Genomic DNA, 26,262 nt, shown 5'->3' with positions numbered 1-26,262 from the left:
GAGGTATATTTAAGGTATATTTGAGGTTGATTTTGAGGTATTCATTTGCACCCTTTTCAACCTTTACGACGTATTTAAATAACAACCTCCTTTATACCTTTAAAATATACCTCGTTTATACCTCATTTATACCTCGATTTTTTCATAAGGGAATTCCCAAACGTGAGGTGTTATACGGTCCACCTAGTTTATAAATTTTTAACCTCACTATATAAAAATATAATATATATAAAGATATTATATGAAGAATAATGTATATCATTAAATTTTTTTCACTAGTAGAGATCGTCAATTATCAACCTGAAGTTTTTAATATTAAACCTTCGGCGGTAATTGCTTCTTTTGTTAAGCTATAAGAGAAAGTTTCAAATGCATAATTCTTCTGTAATTTTATTAGACTGATGTGATGCCACTATTGGCATTATATATTTATTTCCTATCTTTTAAAATATCTTTTATTACTTAAGCTTATTTTTATTAATAGAATTATATTTAAAATAAATCAAAGACTTAATCTTTTAAAACGAACATTAAATATTTTTTCTTCTCTTATAGATCAATGTGACGGATACTTTTTATTTCATTACTAGGCAGACTTATTAATTCACTGTCGCGCCTAATCGAAAACAAAAATCTATTTATAACTTTTTTTCTAATTTCCAACTGCTAAATGTTTCAGTTGCATAATTGTAATAATTCTCATAAATTTGTTGGCGACTCGTGATCGCCAAGGTATTCTTTTAAACCCAATATTGATATGCTGATCGACTTTGTTTTGGCTATGTTTTATTTTGATAATTCGCCAATTTTGGTTCTCTTACCCATGCTTCTGTGTCCGTTGGGAACAAATTACACGTACTTGGCTTACACGTACAAATTACACATTTGGCTTCTGATTACATAGGTCATGGAGGATTTGTCTCCCATGGCCTGTCCTTATTAATATTACTATGCGAAATTTATTTAACTTCGAACATTATCATGGATAATATTTAATTTTTGTATCTCGAGCTCTGCAAATAATCTAATATACATAATTCTCTTACGTGGATCCCAAATTTTGGCTGTATTTCTTTTCCGCTGGTGGCAACAGTTTTCATTTTTAAAGAAGTACTTCGTACAACTAAATAAGATTCTTTTCACAACACTTAAATATTTACTTTATTTTCTTCATATATACAGAGAACAGTCGGCAAAGAATTCTGTTAGGTTAAAAAACATTTCGCTAAAAAAAGAACGAATTCTAAAAGAAATAAAAATAAACAACTTAAAAAATATAAATGCTGTTGCCAGCCATAGAATTTTTTGAAAGTTAACATAGCAACATAAATCAAAATGACATAGAAGCGCAACTAGATCAAAATTATGATACCTGAGTGCTTGACGTAACAAATCCTTCAATTCTATAAGTGTTGTATCGCCAAATGCCCAGATTAACAATTGCGTTTTTAAAGAAATTCTATAAAAATTTTTAAATAAAAAAAATTCTATCCAGCTTCTTCTACAACTGCTTCTTGAAGAGCTTGGCTCATTGATTAAAAATATTGTTTTAATTTTACAGTACTAACTTTACTTCTACTTACATTAGTGCTATGACCCTCGTTCATTACATTTTACAACTTCATGATAAATTTGAGGACTTTAAGTTGTTTTGTGGTTGAATACTGAAATTTAGAAATGTGTACATAAAAAAAATAATATTTAGAGGTTAAGAGTTGTCTCAGAAAAATTTGAATTGTTGACACTGAATTTAATAATGGAAACAATCGCTTTTGTGAAAAATTGAATTGAATTGCTGACATCAAAACTGAAAATATTGTGTTTCAACTTAACAATACTACCTTAATTTTTACTTATATAATTACTATGATCCTTTTATATATATATATATATTTTAAACATTTTATATTTTTGTGATAAAATAAAAAACTTATAGTTGTTCTGCTTCTGAACACTGATGAAAACACAAAATGATGGGCTTCATCAACAATCAAAAATGTATACATTTATTTTACAAATTCCATATTATTAGGGTGCCTCCGTTCAGAGAATTAAAAATACAAAATTATCTTCATCGAAGCCGATGCTTTACATCCGGCGTTCAGTGGCAGACTACTATTTCATATTGTTTTACAACACATGGCTTTAGCCCTCTGGTGGAAAAGACTTTAAAACAAAACTTACAACAGTTACTTTTCTCAACAATTGAAATTTAGAATAGTGTGATTAAGCAAAATGTGTGAACTGTTTGCAATTTCAAATTAATATTGAAATGTACAGGGTTAGAATTTTCTACAGTGAAAAGTTTTCGGAACTTCAGTGTTCAAGAAAGCATACAAAAGCTAGACGTTAAGAACGTATCCAATGAGCGAGCAAAGCGAGCATTGTATTGCGAAGCAATCCGAAATGAACTGCGAAAGCAGTTCCGGGGGTTGGCGAGCGCCAGCGAGCAGGGAGCGAAGCCTCCTAGTACTAAATAAAAGCTTTTATTAATTATGATCCAGTTTTCATCTTCAACTGTTATTTTCATCATCTTCTGTTTTCATCACAATCTTCAACTTCCACATACAATCTCCAACACCATCTCAACATAATTGGCACCCTGAATAATTACATCTCTATAATTGAATTAAATCATTCTGAAATAACACTAATCCAAATTCTACAGTTAGGAAAAATTATTCATGGGAACTCATATTTTTAGAAGATAGTAGTCTAAGGTGCTTGAATTTTTAAAGCTATGTATAAAACTGCAAATTTAAATAATTAGTCAGCTGAAATTCAAATTACTTTTATTTAAAACTAGAATTTCATTTTTTTACAAACCAACAAAATTATTTTAAACACTGTTTCCGTCTACCTGTTGAAACTTGTAATTATTGGAACCTAAAAGAAAAAAAAAGAATTAATAAGAAAGTCATATTTACAATAATAGTGGCAGGTTTTGAAATATTAAAATATTAGAAATTGTTTTTTTCATGATTCAAATTAGCTGGAGGAAATTAATTTTCTTTTTCAGATAAATAGCATTTCTCTTCTGCCATTTCTATTCAATCCTCGTAGCTAAAAAGCATAACAGGTACCACAGCCACAAAATTAAATACACTGAAGAAAATACTACCATTAACAGCATTTACAGAAATTCAAATATACAATTCCAATCTTATTATGAAATTTTAACACTTTTTATTTTCCTATACATCTGGTATCATTATGGTACTTGTAAGTTTGATAATTAGATTTTCTTTTTTTTCTGTTACAAATCTTTAAACTCAATAAACCTAGTCTATATTTTTAAACCTTTTGTCAAAGTTCATGAAACTAATAACTTTTTAATAAATTTTTGACGCTGATTCAGAAAAGGACTTCCGTTATTGTCAATCACATCAGAGTTTCTTAAAAAATTAAAAAAATATTCTTAAAATATTTTTTAATCAATGTAATCAAGAATCAACAATCGTTTAATAAATTAAAATTTTAAAATTATGGACCAATTTTTATTATTTTTTTGCTCTCAATCGAATAGAACTAATTACAAGCTGCTAAGGAGCATTTATTTCAAAGTTGTGAGCAATTTTATGTGAGGAAAAAGTCTAAGAGTGAATGATTTGAAATAATACTTTTAGAAGAAGTTGAGTATAATATCTCCCGTATAACTTATAATACCGAGCAGAATAAAACTAATAATTAGTTGTTACAAACATTTGTTTCAATATAAAAACACATCCAATAGGATGAAATTCAAAAAAATGCATATACTTTCAACAATAAATGTTTTTATTTGCAATTGATTTTTATTCAATTCAGTATTAAAATTGCATAAGAAACTATACTGATGACTTATTTCTAAAAAATTTAAGATTTCCGAAATTCGCTAAGTTTTGAAGTAGTGAACATAACCTTGAAACAAATTGTCATATAAGCTTTAAATCGGGTTTTAGTAAATTCTGCTCAATATTCTAAAAAGTAATAACAATCTGCTTAGTAAATAATAACGTGGGTAAGTTGCGAAAAAATAACATGTGGTGAAAAATAGCAGTTTTGTGATCAAACATGAAAAAAAGAGCTAGTACAGTTACTAGTTTTTAATTATCGATATCTGGCAAACTATTGTTATCAACAATTACATAAATTCTGTAGTTTATTTTGAAGGATTACTTTTTCTTTTTGGTATGAATTCAGAACTATTTCCCAGGGGATAAGCTCTGTATATATATATATATATATATATATATATATATATATATATATATATATATATATATATATATATATATATATATATATATATATTACAAAAAGAAATTGCATGTTAATCAGCTTTAAAATGCAGTGTTATTATACATATTTTCACTCATAAACAACAATATTTACTTTGCATACAGATATCTAAGCAAACGATTAGCTTACAGATATAGTAGAATTTCAAAGCAAAATTACTATTTTAAAAATCTTTCAATTTTCATTGACTTATTTATAAGATAAATTATGAACATTCTACTCAATTAATCAGCTTGCATAGTGCTACGTTAAAACATATACATTTAAGCAAAATAAAAAAAATAGTTAGATTTGAATGAATAACAAACAATAAAATATACTATGCGTAACCTGCTGTAACGATTCACCAGTAACGTTACCTAAACATCGACGAGGAATATTCCGATTGTTCTCTTTTATTGCTAAGCCTACTACAATAGCCTTTAAGAATATCCTCCGACTTAAATCATTTTAGATCAAGACGCGTCTTTAAAACAAAAATAATGAAATTTAAGTTTGAAAATTGAATCATATTTGATTAAAAGTGATAAAACTAAATTAATAAATGTTAATATGACTAGTTAATATGAAGTGTACTTTAAGCAACCTTAAAACAAGCTTAGGTATCAATAAAATGACTTCATAAATACCTCACTCTCTTTAGTTGAAAAAACGTATATTTTTTTATACCTCGTAAATACCTCACTCTCGATAGTTGAAATAAGGTAAATTTTTTTATACCTCTTTTGTTTAAGTGTAAGAAAAACAACCTCGTATACCTTAGAAATCACCTCATCAGTCTGGTTGATATGAAGTGAATTTAAAACAACCTCAAAATAAGCTTAGGTATAAATAAAATGACTTCATACACCTCAATCTTTAGTTGAAATAAGGTAAAAAAATTTATACCTCAAAAATACCTCTTTTGTTACAAGTGTCAGAAAATCAACCTGGAAAATCTCCTCATCCACCTGGTTGATTTGAAGTGAATTTTAAATAATCTCAGAATAAGCTGAAGTGTATATTAAACAACCTCATACCTTATTTACAACCTTTACGAGGCATAATTTTTATTGCTTTTTTCTCAGCAACCTTAAATATACCTCAAAACAACCTCGATACCTCAAATCAACCTTAAATATACCTTAATTTTCATAAGGGCTGTATCCCATTTCGATCGCCAATAATCCTACACAAAAAAACAACAACCGGTAATATTTTATACAATTATAGCCAGATAAGGATTCAAAACGTTGCAAACCTTACACTTTGTATAATTGTGATAATAATTTTCTTAAATTTGTTTTAGGCTGACGGTCTGTTAAAATTTAGCAGAAAACTCTTCTGAGTGGTAAAATTTTGCGTTAATTAGAGCAAAAATTACAATAATAAGTAAGAATATTAAGTTTGTTCCTCGTTAGAGCATGACGCGGAGCAGTGGCGTGCCAGCAGGGGGGGCAGAGGGGGCAATCGCCCCCTCTGAAATTTTAGTGAGGGGGCAAACAATATATTTATGAAACCCCTCCTGAAATTTAAACATTCGAGAAAATAAAATCAAGTAAAATTCCGAGTAAAAAATAGTCAAAAAGTAAAATTTTAGAAAAAAGTAACTTTTTAGTTGAACTTTGTAGCTATTTTCCAAGTAAAAAACTTAATTTTCCTCTAAAATTAAAGTAAGAGGTTATAATAAATATGAAGGCAAGAAATAAATTTAGGTAAAATTGGTAATTTTTGGAAAAAAAATTTTTTTTTTTTTCAATTTTGAAGCTATTTTTCAAAAAGAAAACCTTATTGTCTTCTGAAATTTAATAAAAGGGCCTATATTGCGTTTCGCCCCTTCTGAAATTTAGACATTCACAAAAATAAAGTCAATTTAAATTAGTAAACTTAAAGGAAGAAAAAAACTTTTTTCAACTTTGAAGCGATTTTCTAAGAAAAAAACTTTATTTAATTCTGAAATTTAAATGAAGGGTGAGTAATGTACTTCGCCCCTCTTGGAATTTTGCCATTCGTGATAATAATGTCAAGTTAAATTGATAACTTTAGAAAAAAATAACCATTTCTTTTTCAACTTTAAGGTTATTTTCGAAATAAAAAATTACTTATTTTACTGTGAATTTAAATTGAGGGGGCGAATAACGTGCTTCGCCCCTTCTGAAATTTGGCCATTCTTGAAAACATAGTTAAGTTCAATTTGTAATTTTAGAAGACGAAAAAGAACTTTTTCTCAACTTTGAAGTTTTTATAAAAAAATGTAAGAAAAAAAAAACACTATTTTCTTTTGAAATTCAATTGAGGGGGCGAATAGTGTGCTTCGCCCCTTCTAAAATTAAGCCATTCGTGAAAATAAAATTAAGTTGGTAATTTGGAAGAAGAAAAAAAAGAACTTTTTAAAAAAAAAAAAAAAAAAGAAAGAAACATTTTTTTTTTGTCTTAAATTTAATTGAAGAGGCGAATAGTGTACTTAGCCCTTTATAAAATTTAGATATTCGTGAGAATGAAGTCAAGTTCAATTGGTAACTTTAGAAAAAAAGATCCATTTCTTTTTCTACTTTAAAGCTATTTTCGAAATTAAAAACTTTATTTTACGGTGAATTGAAATTGAGGGGGCGAATAATGTGCTTCACCCCTTCTGAAATTTTGCCATTCGTGAAAATAAAGTTAAGTTAAATTGGCAATTTTAGAAAGAAAAAAAAGAACCCTTTTTCAACTTTAGTTGTTTTTTTTTTTTTAAAGCACTATTTTCTTCTGAAGTTTAATTGAGTGATATTTAGACATTAGACCCCTTTTAATATTTAGACATTCATGAGAATGAAGTCAAGTTAAATTGATAACTTTAGGAAAAAAGCACTATTTTTTCCCCTTTAAAGCTATTTTCTAAGTAAAAAACTTTATTTACCTCTGAAATTTAATTGAAGGGTGAAAAATGTGCTTCGCCCCTTCTGAAATTTATCCATTCGTGAAGATAATGTCAAGTTAAATTGATAACTTTAGAAAAAAAGCCCTATTTTTTTTCTACTTTAAAGTTATTTTCGAAATCAAAAACTTTATTTTACTGGGAATTTAAATTAAGGGAGCGAAAAATGTGCTTCGCCCCTTCTGAAATTTAGCCTTTCGTGAAAATAAAGTTAAATTGGTAATTTTAGGAAGAAAAAAATTTCAACTTTAAAGTTTTTTTTTTAACCATTTTTTTCCTCTGAAATTTAATTGAGGGGGCGAATAGTGTTCTTAGCCACTTCTGAAATTTGGAAATTCGTGAGAATGAAGTCAAGTTAAATTGGTAACTTTTGAAAAAAAGTACTGTTTTTTTTTCTACTTTAAAGCTATTTTTGAAATTAAAACTTTTATTTTCCTCTGAAATTTAATTGAAAGGCGAATAATTTGCTTTGCCCTTATTGAAATTTAAACATTCGTGAAAATAAAATTAAGTTAAATTGGTAAATTCAGAAAAAAAAACTGTCTAAAAAACTTTCTGAAGACAAAGACTTTTTTTTCACGTATAACTTTCTATATAATTAAAAGAAAATCTCATCCCAACTTCATCTCTTTTGCCCTTCCCTGGCGGAAAGAGTAATAAAATGCAACCTTCACTGATAAAAATTGGTTTCAAAGCCACCCCTGACTTTCAACAATTTCCTTTCCACCCACTTTGGCATATAATTCTGGTGGCCAAACCCCCCACAAAGACAGTTATTTGACTCCTCAAAAACAGCCACCTCATGTTACACACTGTGGGTAAAAGTACTTCGCTTCTTAAATTTTCATTTTTATGGCCTTTTGCTCCTTTGTCCTCTTTTTAAAATGTCAGATATTCACAGAAACATATTTTATTTGGATATCTCTTCGTAAATCGTCTCAAACAAGCAATTATCTAGATTTTCTGAGAAAACAGGTGTTTTAAGCTTTTAAGGGATCTAAACTGGGGAGGACTTGTTGACATTTTCTCTGGTCTGGTCTTTTTGTGATGAGACATTTCTTAGACTAACGTAAATAAACGCTCTTTGTTAAAGAAATTTTTTAGCTCTTTTAATTACATAATTTAAGTTATCAATTTCAAAAGAAAGCATATTTTTTTATTTTGTTTAATTGTTTTAAATTATTTGGTTGTTTTTTTTGTTGTTGTCGTTATTTTTTTTACATCAATTTGATAAATTAAATAACAAGGAAACGTAAAATAGATATCGAAGGAGGTAAGCAAATGTTTTCATTTCATTAAATTATTTATTGCTTTAATAATTATGCATTTATGTACTATTTGAATTGTTTTAGATAGTTGTTCGTATATCAAATACATTTAAATAGTACATTAGTTCATGATTTTACCGTTTGTTGTTGGTGTATGGATTAGTTATGTTACGAATTTAATTTTTTTTAATTGTTAATAATATTTTGAATTCTTTATACTTTTAAAAACTTTGTTTTTATTCGAAAATGAAATTCAACCTTTAATTTTTTAAGAAAATCCTAGTCAATAAAAAAATAATAAATAAAGTACCTTGAAATAAAAAATTTGTTTTCGTATTTTCGATTATTCTTTCAACTTTTAGGAGGTACATTTTAATATCGGTTCCTTAAGATCATCAATGTCTTTATTTTATAGAAATTAATTTTCTTCTGCTCTTTTGGCACAAAAGTAATATTCATTACAGATTAATATACTAAAAATAAATAAATAAAAATGACCGAAAAACTATTGATTCTAAAAACAGGAAAATAACACGATTGAGAATGCATCATATCAGCTCTGAAAGGTGTTTTTCTTTTTCCTTTTCCTAATTTTTTAAATTTACTATTTTATTTTTATCTTATATGATAACTAGTATTATTATATTATGTATATCATATGATTATGTAGAGCAGAACTCTAACACCAAATCTGTTATACATTTATTCTCTCTCTCGTGTGAAATAAACCAATTAAAAAAAAAACATTATACACCAACAATAATTTGTATAAATAAGGATAATTCGTTTAAATAATAATTTTTATTTTAATACAAACAAATTAACTACCATTTTTATTTTAAACAATAAAAATGTTAAAAAATTATTCTTTATAAAAAGCTCATTAAAAATTTTCATAATATTTTATTATTCTCAGAAATAAAAACTTTAATTAAACAAAAAACTTATTTTTAAGAATGGGGCAATATTGGAGGGTAAAACACATTCAGTAACATTGGAGGGGAAAAAATTATCCGCGTAATTTTTGTAGTCTTTTTTTTTTTTAATCATAATTTCATAGGATGCTAAAATTGTGTTAATTAACTTTGTGAAAGCTTTTTTCATGAATATTTCTTCTGAATTTAAAGTATTAATTTTCAAAAATTTTAATGCTGAAATTATAAATGCTGTTGATGGAGATTAAAAAATTAATGCGATCAATACTATTGTAATTCATCATTTCTTAAAAATGTGAATATTTCTCTTTATCAATTGAATATTTTTATTTTCCGTTTTAAACATGACAATTACGTCTTAAATCCAGATAAATTAAACTGGAACAATATGAGAAAAATACTACACATAAAACTACTTAAATTTCATTTATTTTTCCGCATTTTGTGTTATATTATATGTTATATATGTATGTATTATGTGTTATATATATGTTATTGTGTTATATTTTTGTTTATTTTATTTTTCTCTTTAAAAATCCGAAGCAAATAAAATTCGTTGTCAAGACAAGCCATTAAAAAGAATTTTTTATTTAGGAAAAAAGCTGTATAACCTTCTTCTTTGGTATTATATTTGCTTTGGAATTTCAAATAAATAAATAGTTCCCTGTCATGATTGTTTACTCCTTGGCCAAAGAATACCAAGGTTTACTCATATATGACGTCGCGCATATATATATTTACATGCCTTTCTGATCAGAAGTTTCAATAGGCAAATTATTCAAAAAAGAATCTTCTTTAAAATATAGCCATATTTTTAGGTCCCTGTACACACTGGAGTAACGTAACTTTATTTTTAGCTCGATGTTAATTATATAACTGCTGAATATTTTTTTTTATAGTGGCTTTTTAAAAGGAGAGCATATGTGATACATAAAACCGTAAAATTCCATCCAATTTCTATAAAAAGTGTTGAAAATTTTTAATTTGAAATCAATAAGTAATTTCATTTTTTATAACTATATATTAAACAGATTCAAGAAGTTTTATGAAATTGACACTTCATGACTTGCATTATAATTAGCTTGTTGACTAGGGATACTTTATTTAAGACTTTTTATAATTACTTTATTTATTTAATTTTAAGTTATGAGCTTCCATTGCCCATAAGTGATATATGCGCCAGTTTTATAAACTTAATTTATACAACAATACAGATATTTACTAAAATTGTATGAAAAATTAAGTTTAAAAATAATAATAAAGTAATAACTTAGTTAATTAAATTAGCTCCAACTGTTATTATTCTTTTTTTAATTTTACAGTATCATTTAATCTAATACGTCATATGGTAACCATATTATATATAGACAGAGCTATACTTTCTTCAAAGTTTACATTTTATATTAAATCCATTTTTTGATTTTATAAAACCTTCGAAATACAATTTTCAGTGTCTGACCTGTTAATTCCATCATACCTGTCTTTCTGTATACCGGATAATAATAATAATCCGAATTAAAAATTAACTTCAGAAATTTTTTTAGAATTTTGAAATTTATGTACAAAAAAAAAGTTATTTCTTATAAAATAATTTCGGAAAGCTAAAATTATGCAAAAATGAATATAGAAGTATGCACCAAAGAAAAAAAATGGGATAATTCATTTTAAGATTTCGTCTGAAAAAGAAAAAAGAAGTCCCTGGGCAAAGTAGAAATCGGGAGCCATCACCGATTTTATAGTTAATACATTCAATGTCAATTTCTCTTCCACTAATCAATTTTCAGGATCTCTTAAAACGAAAATCTTCGCTTAAGGTCCAATTGTTCATGCGATTTCCTGACAATTTTGAGGAATCTCAACTAAAATTATTAATTGTAGCATTTAGAAGAAGCAAACACATATTCATCGTCGACATTGACACCCAAATCTTAAAAAAAAGTTTAAAACATTGCTCAATTTCATAAAGAATTATTAAAATAATTGAATATCCATTTAGTAGTAAATTATATTTAGTTTTTTTTTTGCATCACATTATTTTTACTAGAAAAGCGATAAAAACAAAGATAAAAGAAAGCTATTGTCTTTTCATATTCTTATTGGTCAGTTAAATGTGAAAATTTACGGAACATGTACAGAAACGGCTAAACCGTGCAAACACAAATTATTATTTTGTTCAAAATTAAAAGTTATTTCGTTACTTGAGTGGTGAGGTTTAGCACTTTCTTGTAATATCTCGCATGCTCACGCACTTTTAATTTTTGATTCTGTGCAGTGCAGGTAATAATTATTTATGTACGTGAACTAGCAAGAGGATAAAGTTTTCTATTTTGTAGCAAAATCAAACAATGTATTGAGCGTAAATAAATAAATAAACAAAGCGAGCACTCTTAGATCAAACAATCGCATTTTCATAGGACTCAATTCGGATAGTTCGGGAACCTGACTTTAAATATGCGAAATAATTAGTGTAAGGGTAGACGATTTTAAGAGTCAGGAAATTTCCCCCACGAAAACGTACTTGCTTTGAATAAACTTTTTCAATCAACGTATGCAGATTCTTGACCCTTAAAATAATGGGATAGCTGTAATCTGGAAGGAAAAAAAACAGTTCGACAATTTAGTCAGAGCAGTTAGAGCCTTTTTATGTTTGCGATTTGAATATTTTTGTTATACACAGGGCCGACGATTCTAAGGTTGTTCAGTGATGATCAGTAATCTTTTAATTTATTCCTTTTTTTCTTGTGCGTCAGACATAGTTTAATGCATTTTTTGCAGGTATACCTGGCTCAGTAATTACGATTTTTTTCTGACATTATTTACTTTCTATATTTAGTCATGTATTATTGAAATGCTTTTTCCGAACATTTTAATTTTCAAACTTCGTAGTTTACTTTGATTATTTGTCAGTTATTTTTAAAAATAATTTTTTTCGGATTTTTATTTTCTCTATAATAATTTCTATTCCTCTGTCCTTGTTATTTTTCAAACATTTTTAAGCTAAATGGGAATTTTTGTGATTAATTTTGTGACCAGTAACTCTTTATTCTCATTAATAAAATAATAAGTCTCAATAAAAACTATGTTATAATACAACAAATTTTTAATAAGCACAGCAAATTTTTCAGATTTAGACTTTGTTTAGTTGTAATAATTTTTTTAGATTTCATTTTTATCGAATTTTTGCTTTTACGCTTATGTTAATGATATTTTTGTTAATTGTTTTCTCTATATTTTGTTAGAACATTTTAAATTCCTTAAATATATTTCATTCAATTTATACTTGAAAATATATAACATTGAAAATATATAACAAATATATAACTTAAAAGTATATAACATACTTTCCCAATATCATTTGGTTTTTCGAAAGATTCTTTCAAATTTCCATTAGCCTTTTTCGCTCTACAATTTTGTTTCGAATAGCTATAATTCAAAAATAATATTGCATTGTAAAGTTAAAAAAGCACGTAGCCTCTAATATACAATAAAATTTTCAGTTATAATTTTATAATGTGTTTAGATTATACTTCTGTAAATGAGAAACATATTTAAATATGGCGAGCTGGAAATTAATTCCTTCATTTGTTTTAATTTTTTCATCCCTAGTCCTTTATCATGAAAACTTAATATGATAAAGTTAATTCTACTTCATTAAATTACTGCATAATTATATGTTTAAAATTGTATTTTTTTTCTTTGTATACTGTGATATAACGTATAATTTTTCCTCCTTTTCCCTTCTTCACTCAGATACTTCCCAAAATCACAATTGGCCAAATAAATGTTAACCAATTAACAACACAAATATTTATTAACAAAGAAAAAAAAATGAAGTTTGAAGAAAATTAATATAACCAATCCACCTAAACAATTCGCTTCCGCTCTCCATCAGAGCGTTCCCTCCTCTGTCTTTTTACAACATCTACCTTGATGACAGCGCCATCACAACATGGAGGCATGACACCCCCCCGACAAGATTGCGCTACACCTGGTATAGCGAAATCTGATCTACACAGTAGGATAATATATATATATATAAAAATATATTTAACACTTAATTGTAAATAAAACATATGAATAGAATACTTGTTACAAATACTTACACATAAACTATGCAAAATGAAAATAGTAGAAATATGACAGATGTATAGTTGCCTGGTTATAACACATAATATATACAATAAACAAATCAAATTTCTATAAAACTGGTATGTATAAACAATTACAGATGAAAAGAATCCTTGATACAATTGATACGATATTGCAATAGATATTAAATTTCAATAATACTTATATATATACTTACAGATGAAAAGAAGCCTTGTTATAAAACAGGTTATCATATATGTTAATTTATTTTTAAAATAAGCATACAAAACATTTAATCACTTACTAGCCTTGATAGACCATCAGCATTTTTTAATTGAGCACCTGGGCAGTGTGTGATATGAATATTGTACCTTTGGAGAGCTAAAGCCCACCGTTGCAACTTAGCAGATTGGGGTGCTGACTTCTGTAAAAATATTAAAGGATTATGATCAGTTATAATGTCAATATTCGCACCAAACACGTAATTTTCGAACTTTTTAATCGACCATACTACAGCATACGCTTCACGTTCAATCGTAGCCCAGTTCTGCTGCACTTTGTTCAGTTTTTGGCTAGCAAAACTGATGGGGCAAAGTTGACCGTTATCATCTCTTTGGGATAAACAAGCACCAACACCATAGGAACTTGCATCACACTGTATAACATACGGTTTTTTAGGATCTGGAGTATAAAGAGAAGGAGCTTCAATCAACTTCTTCTTTAGTTTTTGGAAGGATAATTCCTCTACGTTAGTCCAAGGAATAAGCTCTGGAACTTTCTTTTTGGTTAAATCCGTCAGTGGTTTTGCTATCTCAGCATAGTTTTGTATATAATTTCTGTAATAATTAAAGAGACCTAAAGCACTTTTTAAGGCTGACTTGGTTTTAGGTGTTTCGATGATTTCAATAGCACGAAGCTTTTCAGGATCTGGTTCATGTCTACCATCTCCTATAATATGACCTAAATACTTGATTTGTGTTTTTGCGAAAACACATTTCTTGACATTAACAGTGAATTTCAGATCAGTTAATTTAGACAGTACCATATCTAATTGTTTAAGATGATTATCCCAGTCACAAGAAAATATAGCTATATCATCGAGATATGCTTTGCAGAATTCACGATATTCACTTAAAGCACTGTTCATCACTTTCTGAAAAGAAGCTGCTGCGTTGCGGAGACCGAATGGCATTACCTTCCATTGAGCTTGATGAGTTTTAAACGAAGTAAGATCACGGCTTTCCTCTTCTAAAGGAATTTCCCAGTATCCTTTTAATACATCTAGGCAAGTTATAATTTTAGCATGCCCAATTTGGTTGATGAGGTCTGATGAATTTTCCATTGGGTAATCAAAGGGTTTTGTTACAGCATTTAACTGTCTGAAATCGATGCATAAACGCATACTACCATCCTTCTTTGCCACGCAAACTACTGGGTAAGCAATATCTGCTTCGCTGTGCTCAATAAGACCTAGATTTTCTAATTCTGAAATTTGCTTGTCAACTTCAGTCTTTAAAGATTCGGGGATTTTGTAAATGTAGGGTTTCTTCCTCTCAGCACCTGGTATTAATCGAATTTTATGTTCACCTACATTAGCTACTTGTACTTTTTACCGGAGAATAATGATGCATGCTTGTGCAAAAGTTCAAGCAACTCTGTTTGTTTATTTCTTCTAAATGACTAACATCTACCTCAATGTTATCTTTTCTAAACGAAGGTGTTATAATTGGTGTAGGATGAATTTCACCAAATTCAACATCATCTTCGAAAATAACTCCCACGGTTTGTGTTCTAGCATGAAAATGTCTTATTTTGTTAGCATGAATATGTCGCACATTGCCATCTGGTAATTTAACCTTATATGAATTAGGATTAACTCGTTCTATTATTTCGCCTGGTCCTGTCCATCTTGCGTACAGTTTATTCGAAGAATCCGGAATGAGTAAATAGACTAATTCACCTTTCTTAAACTCTTTCATTCTTGTACTTCGATTGAAATAATGAGCGTAAGAATTTTGTTTTTTAGTCGTAGTCAAAGAAGCGAGATCTGCGGCCTTTTCCAAATTTATTTTTAATTCCTGTAAATAATCTACAGCCGAATTGCTAAGATTTAAGGGTAATGGAATCTGACCTGACAAGAAGATTTTAGAACTGACAAAGGGCCTCTAGCTTCGCGTCCATACATAAGTTTAAAAGGAGATATTCCCGTCGTACAATTTGGTACTTCGCGGTACGCAAAAAGTAAATATGGAATATGTTTATCCCAATCGGTAGGATCTGAACGGATAACATGGTGTAACATATGTTTAAATACCCTATTACATTTCTCTACTAAACCATTTGAAGCTGGGTAAGATGGAGTGGAAAATCGAGGACTTGCTCCTAACCTATTTTCAAATTCCTTCGTCAATTGCGAAGTAAAATTAGTACCCTGGTCACTACAAATTACTTCTGGAATTCCGGTACGCATGAATATCTCTAAAAGGGCATCGCATGTTGTCTTAGCAGACAAATTTTTTAGTGGGACGACTTCGGGCCATCTAGAATTTTGATCAATTAAACATAAACAATATTTATGTTTTCTACCTGAGGGTGGAACAATTTCTCCAATTAAATCTATATTTACCGTATGAAAAGGATATGGAGCTCTAACGACAGGGGTTATAGGAATTTTATCAGATTTTCGCTCCGGACTTTTTAATTGACAATTTTCGCAGGTTTTGCAATAATTTTCAACATCTTTTGAAACATTAGGCCAATAAAAAGATAATTTTATGCGTTCCTTAGTTTTTCGTATTCCTAAATGATTCTCATTATGAGCTAATTGAAGAACTTTATCCCTATGAATTTTAGGTAAAACTAATTGATATATTGTATCGCCACAAATTTTATCTTTATGAAATAATAAATCATCTCGCAAAAAGAAATTATTCTTTTTCAAACTAGCATCTTTAAAAGAGTTTTTTAAAGTTAAACAATCATTCTGCATTTCTCGAAATTTATTAGTCTCCGAATATTCATCGCTAGAACTGCATAATTTATTAGTATTCGACGTTAAATAAATACCGCACCCTGTTTCACTTTCTTCTGATGAGAAAATGAATCCTCTGACCTTGATGAACTTTTATTCATTTCTTCCCCCTCGTCTACTGACGGGTCGCATTCTAAAACTAAAGTGTTTTCGATTTTAGCTGAATCATCATTTTGATAAATCAAAGAATTATAAGCGTCCGGTGTAATTAAACAAGGGATGTTTAGTTTATCTGTTAAAGCAAACAAAATATTTGAACTATAAAATAGACAATCGTCAGGGTTTTTATAATAAACTGGCAATATAGCTAATTTCGCCTCGACTTGTTCTTTAAATGCGGATTGTAAAATTATTTTTCCCTTAGCTTCTATTTCTAAAGACGGAAGTAGGGTCGTATTCAAAATAGAGATCTCAGCCCCGCTATCGATGATCGCGTCTATTTGTCTACTTGCAATAGAAATGGAGACTTTTTCTAACGGGTACAAATTAATTTCATTTAAAGTTTTAGAACTCTGCAAATGTTTCGAATTTACATTTGTAACAACTGCAGTATTATCACTGGATTTATTCATAGAGGTTTGTGTGTTACTTCGCGTTTTGTTCTGAAAATCATTACCGGCTTTATTTGAATGATCATAGTATTTATTTCTTCTATTTGGGCAACTCTTAGCCATATGTGAGTTACTAGAACAGATATAACATTCGCGTGTGTGGGGAAAATATTTGTTTTCTCTAGTAAATGGGGGTTTTCTCAAAGGTGGTGGAACATACTTAGTGTTTCCATTCGAATTGCGATTGTTGCCCGAATTATCGTACAATTCTGAGAAATTTCTACCTTTAGAGGTAAACCAATTATCGCACAATTCAGCGATCTGCCTAGGTTTAAGCCAAGTATCTAATTGTTTTATTCTAACATAGCTTCGCGTTTCGTTGTCTAACGCACTTAGTAATCTATCGCTAACTATTAATTCATTCAGCGTTTCAAAATCTTTTACATTTTTAAGTTCACAATAAAAGTCCCAATTGGCTCTTAGTCTACTAGCAAATTGCATATGGTTTTCATTTTTAGATCTTTTGGCGTTTAGAAAGTTATCTAGGCAGGCTTCTGGGGTAGGTTGAAATTCTTTTAAAATTAAAGCTTTAACTTTAGGATAATCTTTTATTTCTTCCGCGTTTGCATAAACTACCAAATGTGCCGCTCGTTCACCTAACAGATTAAATAATATTTCGACTTTAAATTCTTCCGGGACATTTTTTATTACAAATGCTTTTTCAAGAGACGTAAAAAATAAATTCCAAGATTCGGGTTTACTAGGAACGGAAATAGTTAAAGTTTTAACGCTTTTGATTAATGTTTCTAAGTTATTATTATTTGAACTAAAATCATTCCCTACATTGGAGTTACAGCTATTACTCTCTGTCTGCATTCTAGTTAATTCTAATTGTGCTTTAACAATCTCAAGCCTAGTCTTCTCGAGTTCTAATGCTGCTTCAGTTGTTGTTTTGTTTTGATTCTTTTCTGCATTGAGCAATTCTGCTTCTTTTCTCTCTCGTTCAATACGTTCGGTAACTGTAGTAATTAAAAATTCTTTAACAAAATCAAAGTCATTTTTAAATTGATCACTTTTTTCTATCAAATCTTTTAAATCAACAACTCTATGCTCCGATTTTACTTCTAAACCTAATTCTTCGGCAGCTACGACCAAATCTTCTTTTTTCATCCCCCTTATGTTAAACATAATTGTTCTATTTATTTCTATTCCCAAAATAATTATAATTTCTTTAAATCTCCTACAACTCTCTACTATCTAATACAGTTATTCTCTTCTTTCAGAATATCACTTAAAATCAATACTTCTCATAATTCAATTCTTAAAATGTTTCTTATAAACAGAATATGATAAATCTCATACCTTGATTTATGCTCTGTTTCTCGTATGAGAGCGTGCTGTGATATAACGTATAATTTTTCCTCCTTTTCCCTTCTTCACTCAGATACTTCCCAAAATCACAATTGGCCAAATAAATGTTAACCAATTAACAACACAAATATTTATTAACAAAGAAAAAAAAATGAAGTTTGAAGAAAATTAATATAACCAATCCACCTAAACAATTCGCTTCCGCTCTCCATCAGAGCGTTCCCTCCTCTGTCTTTTTACAACATCTACCTTGATGACAGCGCCATCACAACATGGAGGCATGACATATACATTTTAAGCTTTACCTTGGAATTAACCAGAAAAATCAGAAGACTTGTTAAAATTCAAAGTCATTTTAAAATAAGATTTAATTTTAGAAATCAATCTCTTTTACTCCTTCATTTATTTTAATGTTTTTATACCATGTGCTTATCATTAAAATTATGATAAAGTTAATTTTAAATTTTTTTTTGTAAACTGAAAATTTATATTCATGATTAAATTCAAATCTATGCTAGAATCAAAATTTAAATAACAAGTTATTTTTAATTCAATATGTTTTTGAGGAGCGAAAAACCATTCTATGTCATTATGATTAAAATGTATCGACAAAATGTATTGCTCAGCATTAACAAGTTTAAAGGAGTAAAATTACAAAATTCATTAATTAAATTTTTTACATTTTACTGCTCTTTTTTTCTTTTTAATTAGTTTCGGATTGATAAATAATTTTTTCTTAACTAAGTTGGTGTGGATGTAATAGTTAAATCATCGTTGTCATAAACAACGGGAATAGTTTAGATAATTACAATTAGACAAATTGCAATATTAAAATAATACAACTAACTTTAAAATATTAAATCAAGCAAAGCTTATGACTTTGCATTGGCTCGCCCCCCCAGTCAAAAAAAAGTTGGCACGCCACTGACGCGGAGGGATACACCGGAGTTCCAGTTTGCTTCAGTCAACCAAAGAACTATAAATACTGAAACATTCTAGAAAACATTACTAAAATAATTAATAAAAGATCAAACATTTTCCTCGAGCTGCGAAGATGGAACACGATACCTCATCAAGACAACAAATACACAGCTACGCTGACACATCTCGATTTTAAAACATTATTTTTCAAATTCTCGTAATATATCAATATAGGACAACTTTTTTAATATCCCACCCAATTTTATAATTCTATTTTTCTGTTAATATCCAGTATACTTTTCCATTTTTATAATGTTTATTTTTCAGTATAGTGAAATTCTCTTAATACCTCTCTATTTTATAATACTATAAGCAGCCGCGGCTGCCTCTAGCTCATTCACCAACATGAATTCCCCGATATTGCCTATACGAATTCTATATCGCTGGTTCAAAACTAAAACGACACATCTGCAAACGTATTATGCCTGCAGATGTGTCGTTTTAGTTTTGAAGCAGCGATATGTCCTGCTACCTCCAGCAATGCTCTTAACACTATTTGAAAATCGTAGGGTTAGAAGCCACTTTTGAATTCGTCGACCGCAGTGTGTTGGTCCGGGTACTCAAACTCTGCCCCCCTCCCCGTGACAGAATTGCTGCTACACGACGACATTGTCGCAGAATGTTACAGCGTTTTGGATGAAATAATTTTTTTCCTGCAGAATTTTTTCTCCAAATATTTCTTTCTTGCGCATCAGAAAGGAAAGAAATAATGATTTTTCTATTCTCATTTGAGATTTAAGAAAAGAATAAGTAATAACTGACTTCAGCTATAATTTCAAGTTAATAATTTTAAAAAAATGCAGAAATCGCGAAAGTTTGAAAGGTTTGGTCCAGAAAAGATGTTCTTTCTTTTATTTATTTAAAGAACACCCTATTTTATATACACTTATTTAAGTATCTGTCTTTTAAAGAGACCTATTGTATCTGTCTTTTAAAGAGACCTATTCGAGTGATTCGTGATCTTTATTTTGGGAGTTCTGCACGGATTTTACGATTTTTAGTTTGTGTAATGATTTACAAAATTCGAAATTGCATTTTTCCGCCTACAAAATGCGAGAATATCGCCTATAATATTAGAATTTAAAAAAAATATTACTTTTAAAATTTAAAATTTTTATTCTCTACTTTGTTCTATAAACACAACATTTCTGTTACTTTAAATTTGTAAAGGTTGTAATTAAAAGAATCTTAAAGCAAAATATTAGTGCTAGGGAAGCTTGTCGCAGAAAGACCGAAAAAATTCTGCTGCCCTACCCGCGGGACCAATTTGCTGGAGTGACATACGCCGCTTGCATGAATCCCCACTTGCATAAGCACCTATTAGCGGAATATTAGGCCAAACACATGGTGGTAATTGGTGGGCGTTTTGTAGCAATATTGTCAGTGAGGCAGATTACCAAGTATCAAAATAAAATAAAAATTCTAATTTGAGGCTTCTATTTGAGTGGGAAGGTGTCATTTAGCGATTATTCCAAATTATCATTCATTACAAAATATCAAAATGAAACTGTTTCAGTTTTTCCTTTTAACCCGATGAGGAACATTTTGTGCAAAATTACAAATTCCATACTTCCTTCTTGGTAAAAACGTGTTATTTAGCATTAGTCTCTCTATTAGGTTATTTTCTCGATAAAACGAAAAGAGGAATATATAGAAGAGATGAGATGAACGAAGAAAATGAATTTAATTTTCTATTTTCAGGTATACTGGGTGATAAAGAGGTACCAATGTATCGAAATGCAAGAAAAAGTATCTTTTATGCCGATTTCGGAAAAAGCAGCCTATCTGACAACCCCATGTCTGCTACAGGGGTCAATAATTGGAAGATCAGAAAGACTTTATCTGGTAAGACCATACATGAAAGTGAGAGGGAAAAAGAGAAACCTATAACGTCGGCAGATCGTTTGTAAGCAAAATGGCGTTGTTGAAGTTGAGCTATCACACATGGAATATGTTGAAATAATAATTCTTTCTCTTATAAGTCTTTTATTTAACTTAGATTTATTATTTATCTATTTTGTTGTTACCGTGATAATATTTTTGTTTGTGTACTTCGATGCATAATTAGTTTGTATATGTTCTGCATGGCTTCGTGCCTGTCTTTGTGTTAAGTAAGAAATATAGAGTGAAGGAATTGAAATCTTTGTGAAAGAATAAAAATGTTTCACTTAAGAGAATTGATATTTGACGGGCTTGTCTTACTCGAGATAGAATGGAAAGAGCAGTTGCTAACGTAAACAAATACCACGTTTCGACAACACATCAGGATCGAGATACCCACACACTACGTCACTTGCAGGCAATCTCATTGCGATATGCACCTTTGCTTTCTATTTTAATATTAGCATGTGTTGCACTAAGAACAAGTACTAAACATTTTAATAACAAATTCACTACACTAGGGGTGCACAACCTGCGGCCCGCCAACCCTTGATATGCTGCCCGAGGCCACAATCTGAACAAAATAAAAAAAATCGGAAATTTGAAATGTACGCATTTAAGTTTTTGATGCACCCATTCTCAATCAATGTAGTTTTTCGATGGTTAACTCTACGGATTTACGCATAGTTTTGAAATTCCCAATATTTTTAATACGCCATTATTACGATATACGATCACTTTTGACGTTCCCATTTCATCGTCAATCCAATGACTTTTCTGTAGTTATTGCTACCCATTTTGACATTAGTTTCTGAAATCACGATTTGTGAGAGTTATAAACGCTCTATTTGTGCAAACTTCATGGAAAATCTAAATGACTTTTGATCCTTTATTCGGCAGTTATTGCTACGCATTTCCGCGTGGTTTTTAAAATTTCGATATATTAGCACGATATTATTACGAATCGTGAGTAAAGAATCGCTCATTTAGATAACCATCTTTTGGAGTGGTTTATTTGTACCAAAATCGTTATTTTGCCAATTATTGCTACACATTTCTACAAGGTTTTGAATGTCCCGATATTTTTAATATGCTAATGTGACACTTTAATTTCAAATCATGCATTTAAATACATAAATTTTTGACTCGCTTTATTTGCTCCAATTTCATCGTAAATATAAAGGGATTTTGATAATTTTTTTGGTAGTTATTACTATGTTTTTCCCTGTGATTTTAAAAAAAAAAATTCTGTTATTTTTTAATGCTTTAAATTGAGAGCAGCATGCGAGTTTTGAATAACACATTAAAATAATTACTTTTTACATGCTCTTTTCGTGCCGATTTTAACATAAATATAAGAAGTTTTTCGAACGTGTTTTCTTTCCCGTTATTGCTAAATTTTTACTTGTGATTTAGAATACCCTGATATCTTAAAACACAGTAGGGGAGAGTGGGGTCAATTGTAACAGGGTACGATTGTAACAGAGCAAAAATTTCGAGTGTCGGGTTTTAGATTTGGTTCTTAGGTGGCGCACAAGGTGTATTTAATAAATCTACATCTACACCCCTGCTGGCAACCATTTCTAGGTACTTTTGAAAGAGTTACATCACAAAAGATATTTTCACGCCACGCAAGTAATTTTTTTGGTATTAGAATATTATATTGCAACAAAGTAATTTTGTTTAAATAAATAAAAATTATTAACCGAACATGTAAGTGGACACCTTAATTAACATTTCAGAAAAAAAAAAAGATTAGTTTAGTTAATTAACTAGCATTGTTTTTAACAAATGAAGCTGAAATGGCGTCTTGGGAACAATTGTAACAATAAGTAAAGGGGCGATTGTAACAGCTGAAAATAAATAATCTTATGCTTACAAACAATTACTTAACTCTTTAAGAACCACCAATAGTTTCCTATATCATTTATATTATGTTGCATGTGCATTATTTTATTTGTCACCTTTCACAGCATAAATTAAAATTTTTAACCCCTTAAAGTTAAAAGTTTAACCCTTTAGGGCTCTGCTCATTATTATTTTTACTCCTAAAATATCACTACTATTTTGATCAATAAAAAAATATGTCACAACTATGATAATATGTATAATTAACTATGTTTTAGTTGAATTTATGAACTGTTACAATTGACTCCGTAAATGGGGACAATTGTAACAAGTGCACGACTGTCAAAAATTGTTAATAACTAGTATAATAACATTTAAAATAAGGTATTTATTTTTTTTTCTAGTAGAGAATAGTCTACTTTACTCGTCTGTCAATTAATACTGATAATATATTGGATTTTTTGTTAGTTAAAAATAGTTAAGTAAAAAATGTTACAATTGACCCCACTCTCCCCTATTGCAAATCGTGAAATTCGATTCTGTTATAAATTTTTTTCGTAACTTAAAAAGTAATACGCATCTTAGCAAAATCGACACCTTCCCGGAAATAATAATAATATTTAAGAAAAAAAAAACGAGATGTATACATTTATATTAAATACGGTCCCTTTTGCAAAAAAAAATAAAATAATAATAAATAAATAATTCAAACACGTGCATATTTCTTTAGTCCCATAAACATGTGCAAGTTTAACAACACACTCCAACCTATTATTTTTGTTATCACATGATTTGAAAATCACACGTCGTAATTCGTATTTACGCGATCTTAAAATTGCACATAGTATTAACATTATCGTATTAACAATATTCGTATTAACATTAACGAGATTTAAAAATTATCGATCACGATTCGTATTCACGAAATTTAAAAACCACATGTCACGATTCATATTCACCAGTGCCGGATTAAGCGTACGTGGGGCCCTAGACCATTCAAATTTTGGGGGCCCCTTAGAATAGATTAAATTTTTTTTCTCGTATATTTTTTATTTATTCAAATATAAAAGTATTTATATATCTTTTCATTTAAGAAAGCATATTTAAAATTAAAATAAATGATAATAATTCACTTTATTTTGTTAAATTAGAACTAAAAAATAATCATAACATTTTGCAATTTATTAACACTTTACAAAATCACTATAAAATTGGTATTAAAAAATCGTTTTGTCTGCTTTTGCGATCAATAAACTCATCTATAATGTTATCAAAATTAAATTCACGAAGAACATCTGATTCGATAAACATCAAACTTAGCATGTCTAATCGTTTCTGAAACATGACGCTTCTTTACTCACTCTTGATTCGTTTCATTTTTGAAAACGAGCTCTCCGTAGAACAATTTGTTATCATAAGAGTTGGAAAAATACGAAAAGCAATTTCAACATTTGGAAAAACAGATCCAAGTTTGCCTTGAAATAAAGTTTCATGAAGTTCAGAATGAGTGAACTGAGTTTTTGATGGGAATTTTGATTTTATGTTACTCTGAAACTGTTTCGGTTCAGAATAAAAATCTTCCAAATCGTCATAAATAATAACTGAAATAAGTAATAAATAAATATGATTAACATTATGCAAGAAAATGATCGTATTTTATTAATATATATTTGAAATTGATTTTTTTTTTAAAAAAAATCATTGTTTTTCTTATATTTTTTAAAATTTATTTTCAAAAAATCCATTTTAAGGGGGACCCCCCCCCCCAATGCCTAATTGGAAATCCGGCACTAATATTCACGCATTTTAAAAATCATATGTTGTGAGTCGTCTTTTCGCAATTTAAAATCCCACATCTCGATTCTTATTCATTCTGTTTAACAAACCACGCACAGCGTTTTTTTATTTACGCAATTTAAAAATCACACATAGCAATTCGTATTCAAGCAATTTAAAAATAATACATCGCTATTTGTATTCACGCAATTTAAAAATCAAGAAAGAAGAATACCATCTTGGGGGGATAGGCTCCAAAACTGATGAAGTTATTTGCCCTAATATTACCCACAACAAGAGCTTCTGTCAAGACTTTTCCAGAATGAATTTGGCCTGTTCAAAATTACAAGAGCAGTCTTTAAACAAAATCATTCAATTTTCATTTAATGGCTCGAAAGAGCTATCGCATGATCAAGTACATAAAATTATCGCAATATTTAAAAGTTTTTTTCTTTTTTTCTGCAAATCGCAAGATAACCATTAAGAAATTTTTTGAACCATTTTTCTACCTATTTAGACCATTTTATATCATTTATGATCATATGCTGGGAAATGATTTGTATATCATTAAATTTTAACTGTAAAAAAATTTAATCAAGATAAGCTTCGTAAAGTAATGTAACTTTTAACAATTGTTAATATATATGTGCATTAATTGTAAATAGTACGCGTCATGTTAAAAAATTATTCGTCATAAAAAGTTGTAAACAAGCATCTTTTTATTATTAAGGATTCTTCAAAATTAATGTTTTCTTTTTCTCCCCTCTCTCAATCCCTACCTCTTATAATTAATTTAAAGTTAAAGGATATTCCCTACTAAATCTTATTTTCTGCTGAAGGATTCTTGTTTTAATCATTTTTAACCCTATAAACTTTATTTAAATCAAAGTCTTTAACTTGCAATTTTTTTATAACTAGAATATTTATTTTTTTTATAATTTAATTCCATGAACAAATTTTTTAATGTTAAAATTTACGTTTAAATGGACTTTTGTATTATGTAATATGATAAAAAAAACATGAATTTTCCCATAGTTTTTACTTATTTAACTTTATCTAAATTTTTTTTCTGATGAATTGTTTCTGTTTTTTTCTTAAGTAATCAGTTTTGCAGTTTCTAATTTTAAACATATTAAAGTATTTAATTTTATGCAAAGATATTACAAAGTTAACTGACAGAAAGAATTTAGTGCCCAGAGCAATGATGTTTATGTAACAATTACTGTCAATATGTGTGTCTAAATACTTTGGCATGCACCCCTACACTACACCATATGAATACGTAAAATATCAAAATTAAATCCAGTCTCAGATAAGCAATATGAGTTTATTGTCTTGATGTTTGACTGTAGGT

At 29.0% G+C, this 26,262-nt stretch overlaps 1 protein-coding gene across 1 annotated transcript in view; it reads left to right on the top strand.

Moving 5' to 3' along the window:
* The window catches only part of LOC107442964 (cysteine-rich venom protein AnHyalC), an 81,936-nt gene that overhangs the window by 51,235 nt on the left and 4,439 nt on the right, over positions 1 to 26,262 (top strand). Inside the window, exon 7 of the mRNA XM_071179050.2 lies at positions 21,105 to 21,248. Coding sequence (XP_071035151.2) covers positions 21,105 to 21,248 — 144 coding nt within the window. The remainder of the gene's footprint in view (positions 1 to 21,104; positions 21,249 to 26,262) is intronic.

The sequence above is a fragment of the Parasteatoda tepidariorum genome, chromosome 6 (assembly GCF_982258835.1).
Source record: "Parasteatoda tepidariorum strain Cologne lab strain chromosome 6, Ptep-v5.0, whole genome shotgun sequence".
NCBI classification, from domain to species: domain Eukaryota; kingdom Metazoa; phylum Arthropoda; class Arachnida; order Araneae; family Theridiidae; genus Parasteatoda; species Parasteatoda tepidariorum.
The sequence above is the reverse complement of the archived record's forward strand: the minus strand, read 5'-3'. Positions and strand labels throughout refer to the sequence as shown.